At 42.6% G+C, this 18,321-nt stretch overlaps 2 protein-coding genes across 25 annotated transcripts in view; one reads left to right on the top strand and one right to left on the bottom strand.

Annotated features, from left to right (window-relative positions):
* Positions 1-439: 439 nt before the first annotated feature.
* nup85 (nucleoporin 85) lies at positions 440-17,381 on the top strand. Its single transcript, XM_053638908.1, has 19 exons — positions 440-652; positions 1,100-1,193; positions 1,300-1,462; positions 1,651-1,721; positions 1,873-1,904; positions 2,633-2,702; positions 3,696-3,817; positions 3,936-4,070; positions 4,348-4,470; positions 5,041-5,172; positions 5,535-5,641; positions 6,730-6,813; positions 7,549-7,614; positions 8,118-8,269; positions 8,381-8,498; positions 12,305-12,405; positions 15,768-15,919; positions 16,602-16,697; positions 17,260-17,381. The coding sequence occupies exons 1-19, from the start codon at positions 620-622 to the stop codon at positions 17,356-17,358; spliced, it is 1,950 nt and encodes a 649-aa protein (XP_053494883.1). The 5' UTR covers positions 440-619; the 3' UTR covers positions 17,359-17,381.
* LOC128616309 (uncharacterized) overlaps positions 16,933-18,321 on the bottom strand; it is a 250,341-nt gene continuing 248,952 nt past the window's right edge. For all 24 annotated transcript variants that reach the window (XM_053638889.1, XM_053638893.1, XM_053638880.1 and 21 more), the window contains one exon: positions 16,933-18,184. In XM_053638889.1, the coding sequence (XP_053494864.1) occupies positions 18,154-18,184 (31 nt within the window). In that variant the 3' untranslated portion in view covers positions 16,933-18,153. The remainder of the gene's footprint in view (positions 18,185-18,321) is intronic.

Here is an 18,321-nt window from a genome sequence, read left to right as displayed (position 1 = left end):
CATGACAACATAGACTGGGTCCGTCTGTAACACTGTCATGATTCTGGACGCCATCTTTGTTCAGGGATCACAATACACATCTCAGTCATTAGCACGGATCTCCTCTATAAATAACCGTGCAGCTTTTAATTAACATCGATATCATGAATGAAGTTTAGACTCATTGAATTTTCAGCTTGAAATTATATTTGTGTGGGGAAAAACAGAATAAACCCAAACATCTGTAAGGAAACAATCATAATACAGCTTAATAACCAGGCGCTTTATGATTTTTATACTGAAATCGACAACGAGAATTGATCCTGAAACTAAACTCCGTCTCTCATTTCTTTACGATGTTTTTGGCATCTAGAGATATATATTATATATTATATATACAAGATATATAATCTTGTTTTATTTAATTTTTATTATTTTATTTTTTTTTACTCAGGCGGGTTCTGACAGCCCGTCTTATGTGCGTCACTTCCGGGGTCCTACCAGCGAGCAGTCTGACCAAGGCGCTAAAATCTTGAAGCTTGTGGTGTGAAGTTAGCTTGCTAATGCCGTTCAAAACAAGTCATTTATAAATTATTCGTGTTTATTGGGACTTTATTTTCTTTTCTTTTTTTTTTTGTAAATGGAGGAATTAGATGTGGAGCCGACAACCACGGTAAACAGAGCTAAAAATAAAATCCGGTCCATGGTCTGGATCAGATACTGACAGTGTTAGTCTTACTGTACATTAATAATAATAGTAGTAATAATAGTACTTTATTGATTTATTTTTTTACAGTAAAATTGATGTAGTGTTATTGCTTTACATAGAGCAGATTAATTATTATAAAGTAATTAAGTAATTTATAAAGGGAAATTCGCACTGTGATGGTCAGGGGTACACATACTTATATCGTGTATATAGCATTATCTATTCTATTTTAAAAGTGATCTAGGATTAAAACTGAATTAAATGAAATATAACTCTCTTCTCAATATATACACGTGTTGTGATTAAAGACAGCATGTTACAGACTTTTTCAGTAAATTTACACACACTAACAGTAATTTACTGCAATGTGTGTGTGTGCGCGTGCGTGCGTTCATATTCATGCTCACACAGCTGATCCCAGGCGCAGGCCTTAAACAGAAGCACCTGGGCTTTGAGTGGGGTCCCGGAGACCTGCTGATGTACGAGACCAACTTTAAATTACAAGGTAACAAACACTGGAGAAGAGTGTGTGTGAGACACGTGGTATGTTTGTGTGTCATTGATCCATAACTGTCCCTTTCTCCTTCTCACACACACACACACACACACAGATTCTGGCTCTGGAGGCTCTGGTTCTCCCTTCATCCACGTGGTACGCAGAGATGAGGACATCTACTCTCCCATCCTGCGCAAGCTCTTCAACGAGTCTCATCACATCTTCGTCGGGCTGCAGAACATTAAAGATGACGTTCCAAGCAAGAACAAGAAACTGCAGTAAGAAGAACAGATTCATACAGACACTCACTCTTGCTCTCTCTCACTCTCTCATACACTCTCTGTCGGTCTCACTCATTCTCACTGTCTCACTCACTCTCTCATTCTGTCTCATACACTCTCTCACTCGATCACTCTGACTCTGTCTCACTCACTCTCACTGTCTCGCTCTTCCTGTGTCTCTGCAGGTTTGTGAGCATCAGTAAGAACTACAGGTCTGTAATACGAGCCTGTATGGAGGAGCTGCAGCAGGTCGCAGGTGAGTGTGTGTGTGTTTGGGTGGATTGTGGTTCAATTAAAGCAAACAAAACTTTACCTATGACTTTGATTTTTCTTGTTTTTTGGTAACAGTTGTGTCGCGCTCTCTCTCTCTCTCTCTCTCTCTCTCTCTCTCTCTCTCTCTCTCTCAGTATCGACTACAGACACACAGTACAGCAACCAGGTACTGATTCACACCCTTACACAGTAACCAATAAAATACCAATATTAAACACTAAAATACTACTAATAATACTTGTTTTATCATTATTTTATCATTTTAGCATTATCATATTTTATCCTCATTATTATGTATTATCATTGTTATATTTTGTTAAAATATAAAAGTAGAAATAAATAGAAGGAAAATAAAAATAGTGTGCGACTAAATACAATCATGTGAACCAGTAAAATACAAAGAAAAATAATAAACTAAATTAAAAATGCCAAATGCATTAGAACCCATTAGTGCAAATGTATCTAATACTGAATAAAATATTATTAATAAACAATAAAATATTAATGAGTCTAAAAGTGAAAAAAAAACAACATTCAAAACAGCAAACGTGAAATAAAATGCTGGACATATAAAAGTTATTAATATGAAATATTAAAGAAAATACAAAAAGAATGTATGTTTTAATATATAATTCTAAGAAGTACTCGAATATAAAGTGCGCCAGGAATGCTAAAAAAAAAAGCTAAATAAAATGAAAGACTAACTGTAAAACGAGTTATTTTTCTCCTGTACTTTCTATAAAAATGTATATGTAGTTTTATATTTAAATAAAACCTTCTATAAATATAATATAAAAATGAAAGCAGACTGATAAACTGATTAGATATTTTAATTGTTTTGGTGTATAAAGAGTGTGTGTGTGTGTGTGTGTGTGTGTGTGTGTGTGCACGCAGGTGTCCATTCTCTTAGCCATAGAACTCATCTGGAATCTGTGTGAGGTGCTTTTCATCGACGCATCACCAGGTAGAGTCGCCTCGATTTATTCATATAACACACTTTATACGTTTATATACACACTGTGACAGATTTTAAAGTCCAGCAAGGAGAAGGATGACAGAGGCAGGTTTAACATTCTGGTGCTTTATTGCGTTCTTTCCGGCTTAGTGTTCTTTTGAAATTCCTCACAAATATATCTGTGTGTGTGTGTGTGTGTGTGTGTATGTATGTATGTGTATATATATATATATATATATATATATGTGTGTGTGTGTATATATATATATATATATACACATACATACACACACACACTCCGCCTCACTCTTGGTGTCCTGGTCTCTCTCTCTCTCTCATGAGGCACGTGCCTTTCCCTCTTTTATCCTCGCCTCGACCTCACTGCAACAGAGAATATTCATTAGTAAACATTCCTCACAAGTGTGCCCTCCTCACCACACGCCTTCTCCTGCTCCGCCCTCCATTCACAAATCGGCACTCCTCCACACACACCTTATACTGTACACACTATACATTTATACACACTTTATGCACACTTTTAATAAGAGCTCGCCTCACTGAGGTTTTACAGCAGCTGTTGCGTCTAACTGACGTGTGATATGTGCACATCATGAAGTTTGCCTAATGATATTTTTATCAATAAATGACTACATGTTTTAACTTTATTATGCTTAAATAAAATAGTACCTGGCAGCCCCTCATGCTGCTTTTTGCCTTATGTTGGTTACATCACAGTAATTTTTTGTTTGTTTGTTTGTAACAAAGAGTGAGCGAATCAGTTAGAAAAATATATATACAAACCATGTCATGACTGTTCTGGGAAACGTGTTCGTCCCCCTGCCAACTTTCCATGACTTTGTCATCATTTACATTTATAATTATTTTATTGCTCTAGAAGTTCAGCATGTAAAAATGTACTTTCTGGTAGGTTTGAAAGCTACTGGAGAAGTTTTAAAGTGTAAATGAGTTACGTGGTGTTGCGTTGTATTGTGTTGTGTTTAGCCGGCTCTCTGCTGCTGCACCTGCTGGACTGGGTGCGCTTACACAAAGCTGACGTGGATGAAAAAGCGCGAGAGGTCCTGCAGAGCGAAAGCCCCACACGTCATCATGCGTACTGGGACGTGGTACTGTGGCTTCTCGTCCTCCCTCAGCCTGTTCAACACAAACCTACAGTATACAGTAGACCTGCTGATACACAGTATTAACCCTCTCTCTCTCCCTCCCCCTTCTCCCCCGGTGTAGGTGATGTGTTTTGTCCTGCAGGGCCGAATGGACGAGGCTCGACAGGTTCTGCAGAAACAGGCGTCTCTACAGCCGGCGTCCAGAGCCGCGTATCAGCTCATGGACAACCTGCTGCACAAAATGCCCGTGTTTAACGTGAGGACTGCGTTTCTATTGATCCGTATAGTTTATGTTTACGTTCATATATTTGGCAGACGCTTTCCTCCAAACGAACCACAATCCAGTCTTGGCAATCAGGGTGTGTTCACTCAAGGGCTCTAAACATGAACATTCAGTAACTTCAGTGCTTTATACACCGGGTTTTCATGAATGCACAAAGTGTACACCAAACAGTGAAGTGTCAGAATTGAGGATTTTACCTTTACTTTCTCTGTGTGTGTGTGTGTGTGTGTCTGTGTGTCTGTGTGTGTAGCCCGGTGGCACTCAGACCCTCACAGAGTTTGATGTAAAGTGGAGGCACTGGCATGAGGAGTGTGACCGCTGTCTCCAAGACAACTCCTTCGCTAGCAACCGTCACCTGGAAACCATCTGCAAGGTGAGGCCTTGTCTTTCTCTAATAGCAATAATAATAATAATAAGTTAGTTTCAGTATGTTTCACTGCCTGCTGAATCTGGTCATGTGACGTTTCATATGTTTCAAATGCAGAATTTATATATAAAAGGAATAAAACACTGTGTGTGGTGCTGTTGGAGGAAAATAATCAACACTGTGCTGTAATGAAGCAGAGTTACTGACACCACCCAGACGTTGTTGATGATCCCAAAACAGCATGACACCGAGTGTCTTATTCCTCTTACACCACAGCAGCAATGACACATCATACTTTTTATCCATTTATAGTTAAAGTTATTTAGTTGCTGTTCTCACTTATGTTGTAGCAGCTATGAACAATCATTCCCTTAGACAAAACACTCTTTCTCTGACTGTTACAGAGACCTGACACTTTAATCTTGTACCCTAATGCTGTTAAAGACATAAAACCCTGTCATTGTAAAAAAAAAAAAAAAAAAATTATTATAATAATGAGAGCTGGGGAACTGAAGGATTGAGTATTTTAGTGTCATTTTAATAAAGTCCTCATGTATTTTTATTGCATGTGTTGAGGTCCTGGTTGGTGACGAGGACGCTCTGTTGGAGCAGAAAGTGCTGCTGGGAACCTGGTACCATTTACTGATCAGCCGCCTGCTGTTCTCTCATCCCACTGTTAAACCCGCTGAGCTGCACTACTACGCTCAAGTACACACACATCCACACACACACACACATACATAACAGTATTAAATCATGTATATGTGTATTAGAATGGATATCAAACTATAAAAACTGGGCCATTAACTAGGCAAACAAACAGCAGCAATTTATTTTTTAGTTTTCAGTTGTAAAATGTTTTGAATATTAGAAGTTAGCTGAATAAAAATGCTGTATTAGGTAGCGCTTCATTTGCACCTGTTTCTATAAATAAACAGTGAAGTGTAAAGACCACTGTACTGCTGAGTTTGTAGCAATGCTGGTATCGAAAATATCTGTATTTATTTCGAAAAAGCTGTTAAATGTCAGCATTGAGGCTTTTAACTTTACCGTGTGTGTTGTTTTTTTAGTCGAGTATGGACATGTTCCTGGAGTCTCCCAGCGCCTCAGAGCCTCTGGACAGCATCTTACTGGCTGCGTTTGAGTTCGACCTTCACCAAGTTATTAAAGACTGCAGGTGAGAGATTATACACACCGAACTACACACACTCGCCTCTCTCACTCTCTCTCTCGTCTTTCTCATGTCTCGTCTCTTATATCTCTCTCTATTTACTCTCTCGTCTCTCATATCTCTCCTGTCTCTCTCAGCTTTCTCTCTCTCATATCCCATCTTTCTCATCTCGTCTCTCTTGCATATCTCTCCCATCTTTCTCATCTCTCGTCTCTTTCTCATCTCACCCATCTTTCTAATCTCTCTCTTGTCTCTCTCTCATCTCTCTCCCATCTCATTCATCTCTTGCTCGTCTCTCCCATCTCTTTCTCTAATCTCTCTCATATTTTTTGTTCGTCTCTTTTCGTCTCTCCTTTTTCTTTCATCTCGCTCATCTCTCTCCCTAAGCTCACTCTCATCTCTCACTTGCTCATCTTTCTCTATAGTCTCTCTCGTGTATTTTACAGAAAAGTTTAGGAGTTGGTCTCGGTATCTACTTGTACTGTTGCCATGGCTTATTTAATTGACATTCTGTCAAAATGCATCTTTTTTTATTGTGACATGTTTATCTCTTCAATCTCCATTTTTCATTTAGACAGTAAACGACTCCCTGTTCCTCTGCCGCAACACATTACCGCGCCCTTCTGGGAAATGCAAAAATTAATTTATGTTTGCACAGTTTTTTAGCTGCATCATTATAATGTGTGTACTGGTTGGTGACCCAGGATGAGACTCGAACCCTGATCGTGGTAGTGATGACCCAACAACTTAAACGCTGCTCAGAAGGCTAGGCTGGACTCGATCACAGAGAAACTCCCAGAGACACAGATGGGGGAATACAACAGAAAATTCTTTACTTCAGAAAGATTGCAAACTGAGATACAGAAAAAAACTATCCTATTATAACAAGTCTAAAAACAAGTAATGAAGTAAAATACAGAAAGAACCCGAGGATAACAAAATATCCCGAAAAAACAAAACAAAAACTTGGTAACAAAGGCAGGGGCTGTGGCTAGGTACTCACATGAGTACCTAGTAACAAGTCTATATAGTCCAAACTCTTAACTGTGTGTGTGTGTGTGTGTGTGTGTGTGTGTGTGTGTACTGATCTGCAGCATTGCCCTGAATAACTGGTGGTTTGTGGCTCACCTGACTGACCTGCTGGATCACTGCAAACTCCTGCAGTCGCACAACCTCCAGTAAGACACGAGCTGTGTACACACACACATATATATACATGTATGGAGTGTGATGAGTGAAGGACTGATTTTCGTCAATGCTTCTAGCCTATCATCTAGCTCTATCCTTTCCATATTCCCCGTCTGAAACGTAAAAGCATTTCCCCCCCTCACTTTAGCATTTAACTATGAATTATTATCCTAATTTGTACTGCCACGTTGCTTTTATTTTATTTAAATGATTGTAGTTTCATTGTATTTTTTGGGCACTTTTTTAAACCAGATATTTTCTGCATATTGTCACTAATCTTTTTTATTTATTTATTTTTACATCAGACAGTAAAATACTTTTAGGCTGCATTATAAATATAGGAAAGGTGCTATATAAATAATGTTTATTGTTGTTATTATTGTCATTATTTGATTCTGATAATTACAATTTCATAGAATTAATTTTAAAAGAAATTTAAACTTTTTTTCGGGTGTGGGGGGAGCAAATATTTGTAACATCAAATAAAAACAATATTTAAACATTTAAAAAATGTTTCTGTACTTTAGAAGTTGGCACAAATCTTCAGTGTCTGTTCGTTGTCCATGTCTCCTCCTTAAAATAAAAAGCATTTTACATAAAATCATGGAATCTGGAAGAGTGCTCAACAGCAGATATCGCTAACTTAGAAATGTAGCTTTTGTTAACTCTTTCTTCTATTAACGCTTTAGGTGTCATGTACTGTTTAACTGTGTGTGCGTGTGTAGTTTTGGCTCTAACCTGCGGGAGTTCCTGGTGCTGGAGTACGCCTCCGGACTCTTCTCTCATCACAGGTGAGGCGTCCGTCTTCAGGTTACACACTCGACACTGTGCTTTACCGCGAACACATCCATACTGCTGCACAGATCACCTGATTCCACATCTGTACAAAGTGTGTGTTTTAAAAAAGTTTCTGTTAGAGCTGAATCTTAAATATTGTAGTTAAATAATGCATTTAAATAAAATGCATCTGAATCATTACTGTATCTAATAAAATGATTTGTGCCTTGTACTTTTTGTATTTTTCTCATTTTCACTCTGTGATGGTGTGATATTAAAGACTCATTAATATTCAAACAGATTTAAAGTACTGAATGTTTTAAGAATTAAACTTTTCAATGCAAGTTTTTGAGAAATTGTATTATTGTGAAATTTATACGTGTGTCGTAGTATTGTATTAAATATACACTCATGTTTATGACCCCTGTGTGATGTGTACACCTGGCTCTACTGTGTGTGTGTGTGTGTGTGTGTGTGTGTGTGTGTGTGTGTGTGTGTGTGTGTGTGCGCGTGTTAGTTTGTGGCAGCTTGCAGTGGATTATTTCGATCACTGCCCCGAGTTTGGTCGTGTGTATCTGGAGCTGCAGATCGAGAGAGTGCCGCTGGAGACGGAGCGCAAAGCGCTGAAGGTGCTGAGGATCTGTGAACAGAGACAGATGAATGAGCAAGGTATACACAGAATTAAATAATGTGGTGGGGTGAGAGATTATGTGACTGCTGTAATCTATAATTATCTGTTATGTTTATGGAATCATAACTCTGAGTGTGTGTGTTTTGCAGTGCGTAGTATCTGTAAGATCATGGCTAAAAGGGCTCTCAGTAATAACAGACTGGGTTCTGCTCTGTCCTGGAGTATCAGAGCTAAAGACGCAGCCTTTGCCACACTTATCTCCGAGAGGTAAGGGAGTGTGTGTGTTTCAAAGAGAAAGAGTGTTGGTTTTTTATTTCCTCAAAATTTTTATTAATTTGCTAAGTTTTAAAATGTTCTTTTCAAAAAAAAAAAATTGATGTCACTTCCCCAAGCAGCTCTTTTCCTATATACATTAAGCAGCTATAGCTGTGTGTTCTGCCTATAGCAGGCAGGCAGGATTAGTGCAACACAAGTGGATTTTTATTACTTTAGCAGTGGTGTAAGGTGGAATGGAGGTGTTGGTGGAGGAAGAGTGAGCGTGGCTAGCTTTCTGGGCTGTGTGCTGCAGTGAGGAATGGGGGAGGAGAGCTGCTGTCGGTGTGGCACGGTGACGTAGATAAGCAGGAAAGAGTGGTGGCATCCCGGAAGTGTGGAGGTCCCAGACTCGCAGTGCAGCACAGATGGGGACCGGTGTCCTCGGCGATGTCGTCAGTTTCTGAAGAGAGGGAGAGAAATGGATCAGATTATTCACAACAACATAACACACTCACCTCTCTGTGTCTGCTGCGCCCTTTTATAGTATCTAAGCTTCTGTCTGTGATTGAGGAGCTGATGCTGTCATCATTGGCCACCAGCCGTGCTTTGTTCTGCCATCCCACCTTGCAGCCATATGCTCTCATGCTTTCTGCAACATCAGTACTGAAGCAGTGCTGTCTCTTCAACACCCAGGTGGCAGTTGCACATACATCGTTTACTGTTTTATGTGCTAGGGCCCAACTCTGAGCTTACGGATAGCGATGTTTGTGTCCAAAGACTGTACTTCAATGAAAGGCAGTTGGCGTTGCCGTTTTGAGCCCCCATTCAATGCTGTATCTGAAACGAGAAGTCCTTCAGCAAGAGGAACCATTGAGGTACCCAGGCGTTCGTGTCTGTGACCAAGGTGAAGTGCTGGCCCATGAGGTAGTAGCTCAGTTCCTCGATTGTCTGTCCAGAGCTTCTCGTTTGACTGTGTTGTACCACCGTTCAGCAAGGGTCAGCTTCCTGCTTCCGTACAATACCACAAATTTTTCACCTGAGAGAGCACAGCACCTGGTCTCAGAGGCGTCGGTGTGGATGATGAAGAGTTGATCAAAGTCGGGGTTTCTGAGGACCGGTGAGTTGGTAAGTGCCTGGAATGCCTGCTTTGCTTCTTCTGACCAGTGTACATGGTCCAGTTGGCCTTTCTGGGTTAGGTCTGAGAGGGAGGAGGGTAAAGAGCAGAAGTTAGGCATAAATCTTTTGTACTACCCCGCCCACTCTAAGAAGGCATGTAGCTGTTGCTTCGTTGTGGGATGTGAGTACCCTTTTACCGCCTCCATCTTCTTATTTTGTTGTTTTAGCAATCCCCAACCGATGCGGTACCCCAGGCACTGTCCCGTAATCAGCCCTAGATGGCACTTACGGGGTTCACATGTCGGCTTGGCCTTCCAGAGCTCACCCAGGACCTCCTTGAGGTGGTACAGGTGGTCTGACCAGGTGGCAGAGTGAATCACGACATCGTCCAGGTAGGCTGCCATGAACTGCCGATGTGGACGAAGTCCATGAGGCGCTGGAATGTTGTGGGTACCCCATGGAGTCTGAAATGGAGGACCTGGTACTGCCAGTGGCCGCTGTTGGTGCTGAATGCGATTTTGTGTTTGGCAAAGAGGTACCTGTCAATATCCCTTTGTGAGGTCCAGGGTGAAGATGAAGCAGGCCCTCTCTAGGTGCTCCACGTGGTGATCTACCTGGGGAGCAGATAGTTGTCAATGTCCTAAACCTGGTTGAGCCTCCGGAACTCATTACAAAGCCTGAGGCTCCCGTCAGGCTTTGGGACCACCACAATGGGGCGGGACCCTTCCTTGGCGGCCTCAGGGACACGGTAGGGCCAATGTCATACCACGACTCCCGTTGGAGTTTTTAATCTTGTACTGGACCAGGTGTGTCATCCCGGGGGTTGGTGAGAACACATCAGCAAACTGATCCACGAGCTCCTTCAGGTCTTACCGCTGTGAGGGGGTCAGCTCTTTCCCCTTCTGGAACAAGGTATGCTCTGGGGACACATTAGCATAGGCGGACAGCAAATCGGATGGTTTTATCCATTTTTTTAAGTAGGGTAACATGGCATAATTGTCTATGCCCTTATCGCACTGTTGCAGACAGTAGTTCACAGGCGCTGCTGCAGACAGTAGTTCACAGGGCCCACCCACCCAAGGACTGTGATTGGGCACCACCAACAGGCCAGGAACGTGCAGGTGGCTGACAGTAGCAGGAAGAGCACTCGGTCGTCTGGCCAGAACTCCCGGGGTTGGGCTGGGTGGTTGTAGACCCGACACTGTCCAGCTTGAGCTGCCTCCATGTGTTGCATGACAACAGGAGCCACACAGACGATCCGTTTCTGCATCTCCTGGATGTATTCATATGGTGAGGGCTGTTCCTGCCAAGATTCTTTGGCCATATCCAGCAGTCCTCGAGGCCTCCTTCTAAAAAGGAGCTTGAACAGGGTGAAGCCCATGGACAGCAAACAGGATGTAGGGTAGGATCAGGCCCTAGTTCTTTCCTTCCTCATTCACCACTCATGGCAGCATTCTCTTGAGCATTTGGTTGAATCACGTCTTGATATCGGACATTAGTCTAGAGACAAAAGGCGTACCTTGGTCAGTCAGAAGGTTCTTTGGGATCCCCACGTGGCTGAAAAAGAGCACGAGTTCCCTGGTGATGTTCTGAGAGGTGGCTTTTCAGAGTGGGTCTGCCTTGGGGTAACGGCTGGTGTAGTCCACAATGACAAGGATGTATTTGTGGCCCTGGGCTGATTTTGGAAGTGGACCTACAAGGTCCATGCCGACCTTCTTGAAGGGCAGGCATGGGCTTTCTAGCTGAGGTGCGCTGGCACTGGGGGCACCTAGTACCTGGCTCCAACAGTGTTTTCAGGTGGTCATCATTCTGCTTGTGCCCGAAGTTGCCCTCGTGGATGACCTGGTGGAATACAGATTAGATGGGATTAGTGGCAGTGTATGACTCGCTCTCAGCTCCCGCATCAGCTTTGTCCTCTCCTAGGTGAAGTAGGTGTCCCGGACCTGGGGGAAACTCTGTCATGGTTGTCTCCACTGGCGGTTGAGTCTTGCTGTCTCTGTGTGACTGGGTGCGACTGCTGGGAAGCCTACCCAGTCTCTCACCAGGAGTAGTGGCACCAGAAGTTCCGTCACAAGCCCCACCTGTAACAGCCACTCATCCCTACAATCCCAACCCAGACCTCAGCGACATCTCCATGCATATAGGACACCGAGAGGCTCCCGCACACTGTGGTAGCATAGGGTAAGATCACCGGCCAGGCATAACCGTGCTCCCCCAATCGAGAAGGTTTGGGACGGGCATGCCGCTTACTTCTACAGTGATGATAGGTGCTTGTGGCTGGGTGTGGAGGGTGTAGCTGGCTAACCAGGGTTTGTTGGCCCGAGAAGGTGATGGGGGCCGGGTCAGGTGAGGAGTTGGTGAGGCTGTTCTCAGGAGCCGGTCCATGGCGGCCCTCTCTGCGACTACCGCCATCGCTGAGCTGCTTTGGTTGCAGCCATCTCTTAGTGATGCGGAGCAGTGAGCTCTGCAAAAAATGGTTGGAATTCCTAAGCGGTTACTGCAATATTTTTGTTAAACTCCTTAAATTAAAGTTGCTTGATTGCTTCATTTCAAATCCATTGTGGTGGTGTACAGATGCAAAATTACTAAAATTGTCATTGTCCAAAAACTTATGGACCCGACAGTATATTACTCCTCAACATTATAATGATTAAATGCTTTTTTTTTTAAATTGTATTTAATATTTATGATGTGCTGTGCAGGTTTCTGCAGGATTACTGCACACGTGGCTCATTCTCTGATCTGGATCTGATCGATAATCTTGGACCTGCCATGCTCCTCAGCGACAGACTCACATTCCTTGGTACTTACTGTGTGTGTGTGTGTGTGTGTGTGTGTGTGTGTGTGTGTGTATAAAACATGTTCCTCAGTTCTCTATCTGTTTTAAAAACCTTAGCATTGCACCTGGAAATCACTTTTTTAAATCTAATAAAAGGGTTCATTGTTATTGATGTAGCCATTACAGAACTTCTCTTCAATATATCAACACATCTTCTCAGAAATGACAGATAATTAAATGTGTTTTAATTTGATATGACACTGCTAATTTTTTCATTTATGGTTTAAAGGGTTTAGTTATGTTTCATCATTACCTGAAATAACAAAAACAATAAGGATACCTGTATTATATTTAAAGGAGAATCAATCGCCTGATTGGCTAAATACAGTGTTGGAGGACGACCAATATTGGATGCTACCGATACCAATAACTAAGATCCGCAGTACCTGCCGATAACCGATTAATCAACCGATAGTTTTTAAATTGATAATGAAGACATAAAAGTAAAAGTAAAAATGTTAAATATTGCTGAACTTATTTATACTTATTACAATAATAAATAGTGCTGACTGTATCATGAAAATATACTGTACTTTTTAAAATGAAATAAGATATAATCCATCCATCCTCAACCGCTTATCCGTTATTGGGTCGCGGGGGCAGCAGCTCCAGCAGGGGACCCCAAACTTCCCTTTCCCGAACCACATTAACCAGCTCTGACTGGGTGATCCTGAGGCATTACCAGGCCAGTGTGGAGCTATAATCTCTCCACCTAGTCCTTGGTCTTCCCCGAGGTCTCCTCCCAGCTGGACATGCCTGGAACACCTCCCTAGGGAGGCGCCCAGGGGGCATCCTTACCAGGTGCCCGAACCACCTCAACTGGCTCCTTTCAACGCAAAGGAGCAGTGGCTCTACTCTGAGTTCCTCTCGGATAGCCGAACTTCTCACCCTATCTCTAAGGGAGAAGCCAGCCACCCTCCTGAGAAAACCCATTTCGCCCACGTGTACCCGCAATCTAGTTCTTTCGGTCACTACCCAGCCTTCATGACCATTGGTGAGGGTAGGAACGAAAATTGCCCGGTAGATTGAGAGTTTTGCCTTCTGGCTCAGCTCTCTTTTCATCACAACGGTGTGGTAAAGCGATTGCGATACTGCGCCGATTCTCCGGCCAATCTCCCGCTCCAATGTCCCCTCACTCGTGAACAAGACCCCGAGGTACTTGAATTTCTTCACTTGGGTTAAGTACTCATTCCCTGCCCAGAGTAGGCACTCCATCGGTTTCCTTCTGAGAACCATGGCCTCAGATTTAGAGGTGCTAATCCTCATCCCAGCTGCTTCACACTCAGCTGCGAACCGATCAAGTGAGTGCTGAAGGTCATGGACTGATGATGCCATCAGGACCACATCATCTGCAAAAAGCAGCGATGAGATCATCAGGCCACCAAACCGCAACCCCTCCCCACCATGACTACGGCTTGATATCCTTGAATATCACAAATAGGATTGGTGACAAAGCGCAGCCCTGGTGGAGACCAACCTGCACCTGGAACGAGTCCGCCTTTTTGTCGAGAATCACAGCTCTCGCTTTGGGCGTACAGCGCTTGGATAGCCCTAAGAAGGGAACCCCTCACCCCATACTTTCAGCAGCTCCCACAGTAAACCCCTGGGGACCCGGTCATACGCCTTCTCCAGATCCACAAATCACATGTAGACCAGATGGGCATACTCCCAGGCCCCCTCCAAGATCCTTGTGAGAGTAAAGAGCTGGTCCGTTGTTCCACGACCAGGATGGAATCCGCGTTGTTCCTCTTCAGTCCGAGGTTCGACTATTGGCCGATTTCACACAGCGGTACCTTGCAACTGCCTCCGGAGTCCTCCGGGATAACGCATCCCGGAAGGCCTCCTTCTTCAGTCGGACAGCTTCCCTGACCACCAGTGTCCACCACGATGTTCGAGGGTTACCGCCCCTTGAGGCACCTAAGACCTTGAGACCACAGCTCATGGAGTCCCCTACTGGTGCCCCATACAGGACTCCGTTCAGGGTCTCCAAGAAGGCCGAGTACTCTGAACTGGTGTTCAGTGCATATGCACAGACAACAGTCAGTGTTTTCCCCCCCAAAACCCGTAGGCGTAAGGAGGCGACCCTCTTGTCCACCGGGGTAAACTTCAACGTAACAGCGCTCAACCGGGGACTTGTGAGTATCCAGGAGTATGGTTCCAGAACCAAGACTGTGTGTAGAGGTAAGCCCCACCAGATCTAACTGGTAGCGCTCCACCTCCCACACAAATTCCAGTTCCTTCCCCCACAGAGAGGTGACGTTCCACGTCCGCAGAGCCAGCCTGTGCCGCCCAAGTCTGGTCCGTCAAGGCCTCTGACCTTTACTGCCACCCGTGTAGCAGCGCACCCGACCCCCACGGTTCACCCCACGAGTGGTGGGCCCATAAGATGGACCGGGGGGGGCCCCGATGCTTTTTCGGGCTTTGCCCAGCTGGCCTCCGTGGCAAACACAGCCACCCGGCGCTCGCAGTCGGGCCCTCCCTCTGGGCATGGCTCCAGACAGGGGCCCCGGGCTTCCTCCGGGCAGGGTAACTCCTCCTCTCTTTGCTTTCTTCATGAGGGTTTCTTTGAACCATTCTTAGTCTGGCCCCTCTTCTGAGACCCCTTTGCATTGGGAGACCCTACCAGGAGCACAAGGCTCCAGACAACACAGCCCTCAGGTTTATAGGGACACACAAACCTCTCCACCACGATAAGGTCACGGTTCCCGGAGAGGTATAATATATAAATATTAATATATTAACTATTAAAAAAATATTAAATGAAATAAGATGTACATCAAACTGAACCAAAGAGTAACATAGCAAATAACAAATAACAATAGAGATGTCCAAAATGAATTTAAAAAAAAAATTTCAAGGTTTTATTTCGCCTCTAGAGGCCGCTCTTGTAATGACAGCGGACCTTTCTCAGCTGCTGCCGTAGGGGGACGCAACCCGGAAAAACTACTGGTGTGGATTTTTTCTTTTGATGTGGATAGAAAAAGCAGTTGGTTTTCGGTGCTGATTAATTGATCGACATCTACACAACATGGATGTGCCAGGTTTCACTGCGAACTAGCGAGTGGACACGTCATACCAAAGTCTCTGTGGTCTAACAGGTATTATATTGGAGCTTGCAAAAAAAAAAAAAAAAAGACTTCTATTTGAAAAATTAAAAGAGCCAGATGATGTTTTAGTTACTGAGGTTAAGGCGACAGCTGTGTTTGTGCGTCAGTATGGATATATTTAGATACATTAGTCCACAAGTCAATAGAAGATTCTCAGAAACATTGTAAAACAGATGTGTGTGTGTGTGTGTGTGTGTGTGTGTGTGTGTGTGTGTGTAGGGAAGTATCGTGAGTTCCACCGGCTGTACGGAGAAAAGAAGTTCACCGAGGCGGCGAAGCTCCTGCTCTCCCTCATGACAGCAAAGATAGCTCCACGCAGCTTCTGGATGACTCTGCTCATAGACGCCCTGCCCTTACTGGAGCAGAAAGAGGTACACACACACTCTGCACTCAGTTTTATCACTATCACACTATCTCAGATAGCTGGATCAGATTTTTTTTTTTTTATGTGTATGAGGGTCTTATTCAAACTTTAACACATGCTCTACGTGTTTGATCTATATATATATTTTTTTAAAAGAAAATGTTTAAAATAGACAGTCCAGTCCTGTTTACATACACTAAGCTTATTAAAAACTGCTGATGATTAGATGCCGGATTTGTAGGATTAACACCTTCTGGTAAACAATTTTGCTGTTGTAAGTTTTTCACATAAATAGATTCAAAGACATTTTGTACAATTGTGTGCTTCAGACTTTGTGTGAACACTTTGGGGAAGAAGCACATTGTGTGTCATGTATCCATGACTGCGTGTGACGGGAATCAAACTTGAGCAGCTCTAATTATGATGATGACTCCTAACAGCTCAGGAACACCATGTCTGAGGATTTATTCTAATTTCTTAAAATAATATCTTAATTATTAATTAAATTATCTATTTATTAAAATAATTGTACACACTGCAAATTCTAATGCTAATCTGTCTAAGTTGATCTCTGGTGCAGTGTAACTGCGTGAAACACTGGACAATGGAGTCTTTCCTGTCTTCTCACTTTATTTCCATTATGATGTTGATATGTATATGGAATTATAATCCCTGGTGTGTGTGTGTAGGTGATCTTTTCAGTGGATCAGACCCATGAACTCATGTTCTGTCTGGAAGAGCTGACCTCTGACAACAGCGAGTTCAAACTAGAGCATCTCACACAGGTACAACACACACACACACTTAAAATCCACACCATTTGCTTTTTTTTATCAGGTTTTTCAGTTTTGATTGTGTGATAAATCGTTTATTTCACTCTTAATGTAATGTTCAGCACAAACTGAAGTGTAAATGATGGGGCAGTGAGATGAAAATATACTTTTCTGACACTTGAAGTAATTTTCACAGTGGATGATGCGTGTTCATAAACCGTGATTAGTGAAAAGGAAGCTGAGAAAGCAGTTAAAGAACGCTGTTTATTTGAAGAACATGTTAAATCTTTGTTCACTGTTTTCAATTTGAGTTTTTTCTTCTTTATCATTGTATATTTTTGTCCGTTTCTTAAAAAGTTATGTTCAGCATATCTGGCACAAATCTACTTCCATATTACTATAGAAACGATAACGTATCAGAACCAGAGCATTAATATAAACCTGGGATTCACAGCTGCACTACTGTCAGAGCTGCTGTTATAGAAAACTAATCAACACCTTCTGACCAATCAGAATCCAGATCTGAATAATCTCTGTGGTATACAGGATATGAAATGGGGTGTGTGTGTTTCAGGATGATGATGTTGAATCCACAAAGCTGGAGCTGCTGCGATTGGCTCTGGCACGTAATCTGGCGATGGCCATAGTGAAGGAGGGAACAGTCGAGGCATAAAGACACACATACATACACACTGCAGTTGTTCTTTCACAGAAAGCCCTCACATTATCTCACTGTACTGTATATAAAACCAAATGATTGAAATGTTTTGACATTTAATTAAAAAATTCTTTTGTTATAGATTTTTGCAAAAACACTTGCATTTCTCCAGATCTTTGTGTGTGTGCGCATGTGTGTTTCGCTCTCTCTCAATCTCTTAAGCATTACACCTGAAATAACATTTAAATAAGCTCTTGCATAGTTTGTTAGACAAAAATTCATGATAAATACATGAACTAATTTTATACAGCACAAATATCATATTATATAATTATATTGTACTTATATTTTCACTTCAAAATGTACTGTATTTAACTGACACAATTATGCAAGTATTGCAATTAGTGTATACTTAAGTAATAGAGATGGCACTGATCCCATACCGGGTATGATCAGCTGATACTAGCAAAGAAATGGGGATCAGATATCAGAGAAAATAAAGAACAGATTAGATCTGATCCTGGAACCAAAAGATCTACACTATATTAAACACCAACTAAAGGACAGAGTGAGAAATGTGACTTGTGGTGAGTCTCCTAGGGGCTTCTTCACATAAACTCCTCAGATGCTAATCCTGTCAGGTGAGAATCCCACCAATGTCATGAAACTGTTCCTGTCCATTTCAGCTCCGTCTTCCACTGACTGCCTTCAGCTGGAGTTCGTGTGGTTTTTCACCTGCTGTTCCAAATAATCCCTCAGGTTTTCATTAAGATTGAGGAAATTTTGTCCAGGGATCACAGGTCGTTCTACTCAGTGTAGAGATGTGTCGTCCATTAATATTCTAAAATACAGATACCTGAATTAATAATCAAAAACTAGACTGTGGTACTTCATGATTACATGCTGTTGATCATCTCTGCTGCAAGGAAAACATTATTATCTCCTGTTCATAATCATTTAACATTCCTTCATTCTTGT

Source organism: Ictalurus furcatus, chromosome 12 (genome assembly GCF_023375685.1).
Source record: "Ictalurus furcatus strain D&B chromosome 12, Billie_1.0, whole genome shotgun sequence".
In the NCBI taxonomy this organism is placed as follows: Eukaryota; Metazoa; Chordata; class Actinopteri; order Siluriformes; family Ictaluridae; genus Ictalurus; species Ictalurus furcatus.
The sequence above is the reverse complement of the archived record's forward strand: the minus strand, read 5'-3'. Positions and strand labels throughout refer to the sequence as shown.

What these genes read in the sequence shown, in the direction of transcription:
- nup85 (XM_053638908.1), top strand. Translation starts at nt 620, where the DNA reads ATGGAGGAATTAGATGTGGAGCCGACAACCACG. An exon ending in TTTCATCGACGCATCACCAG is followed by an intron (nt 2,703 to 3,695) that starts GTAGAGTCGCCT and finishes TGTTGTGTTTAG; the next exon opens with CCGGCTCTCTGCTGCTGCAC. An exon ending in GAGACAGATGAATGAGCAAG is followed by an intron (nt 8,270 to 8,380) that starts GTATACACAGAA and finishes TGTGTTTTGCAG; the next exon opens with TGCGTAGTATCTGTAAGATC.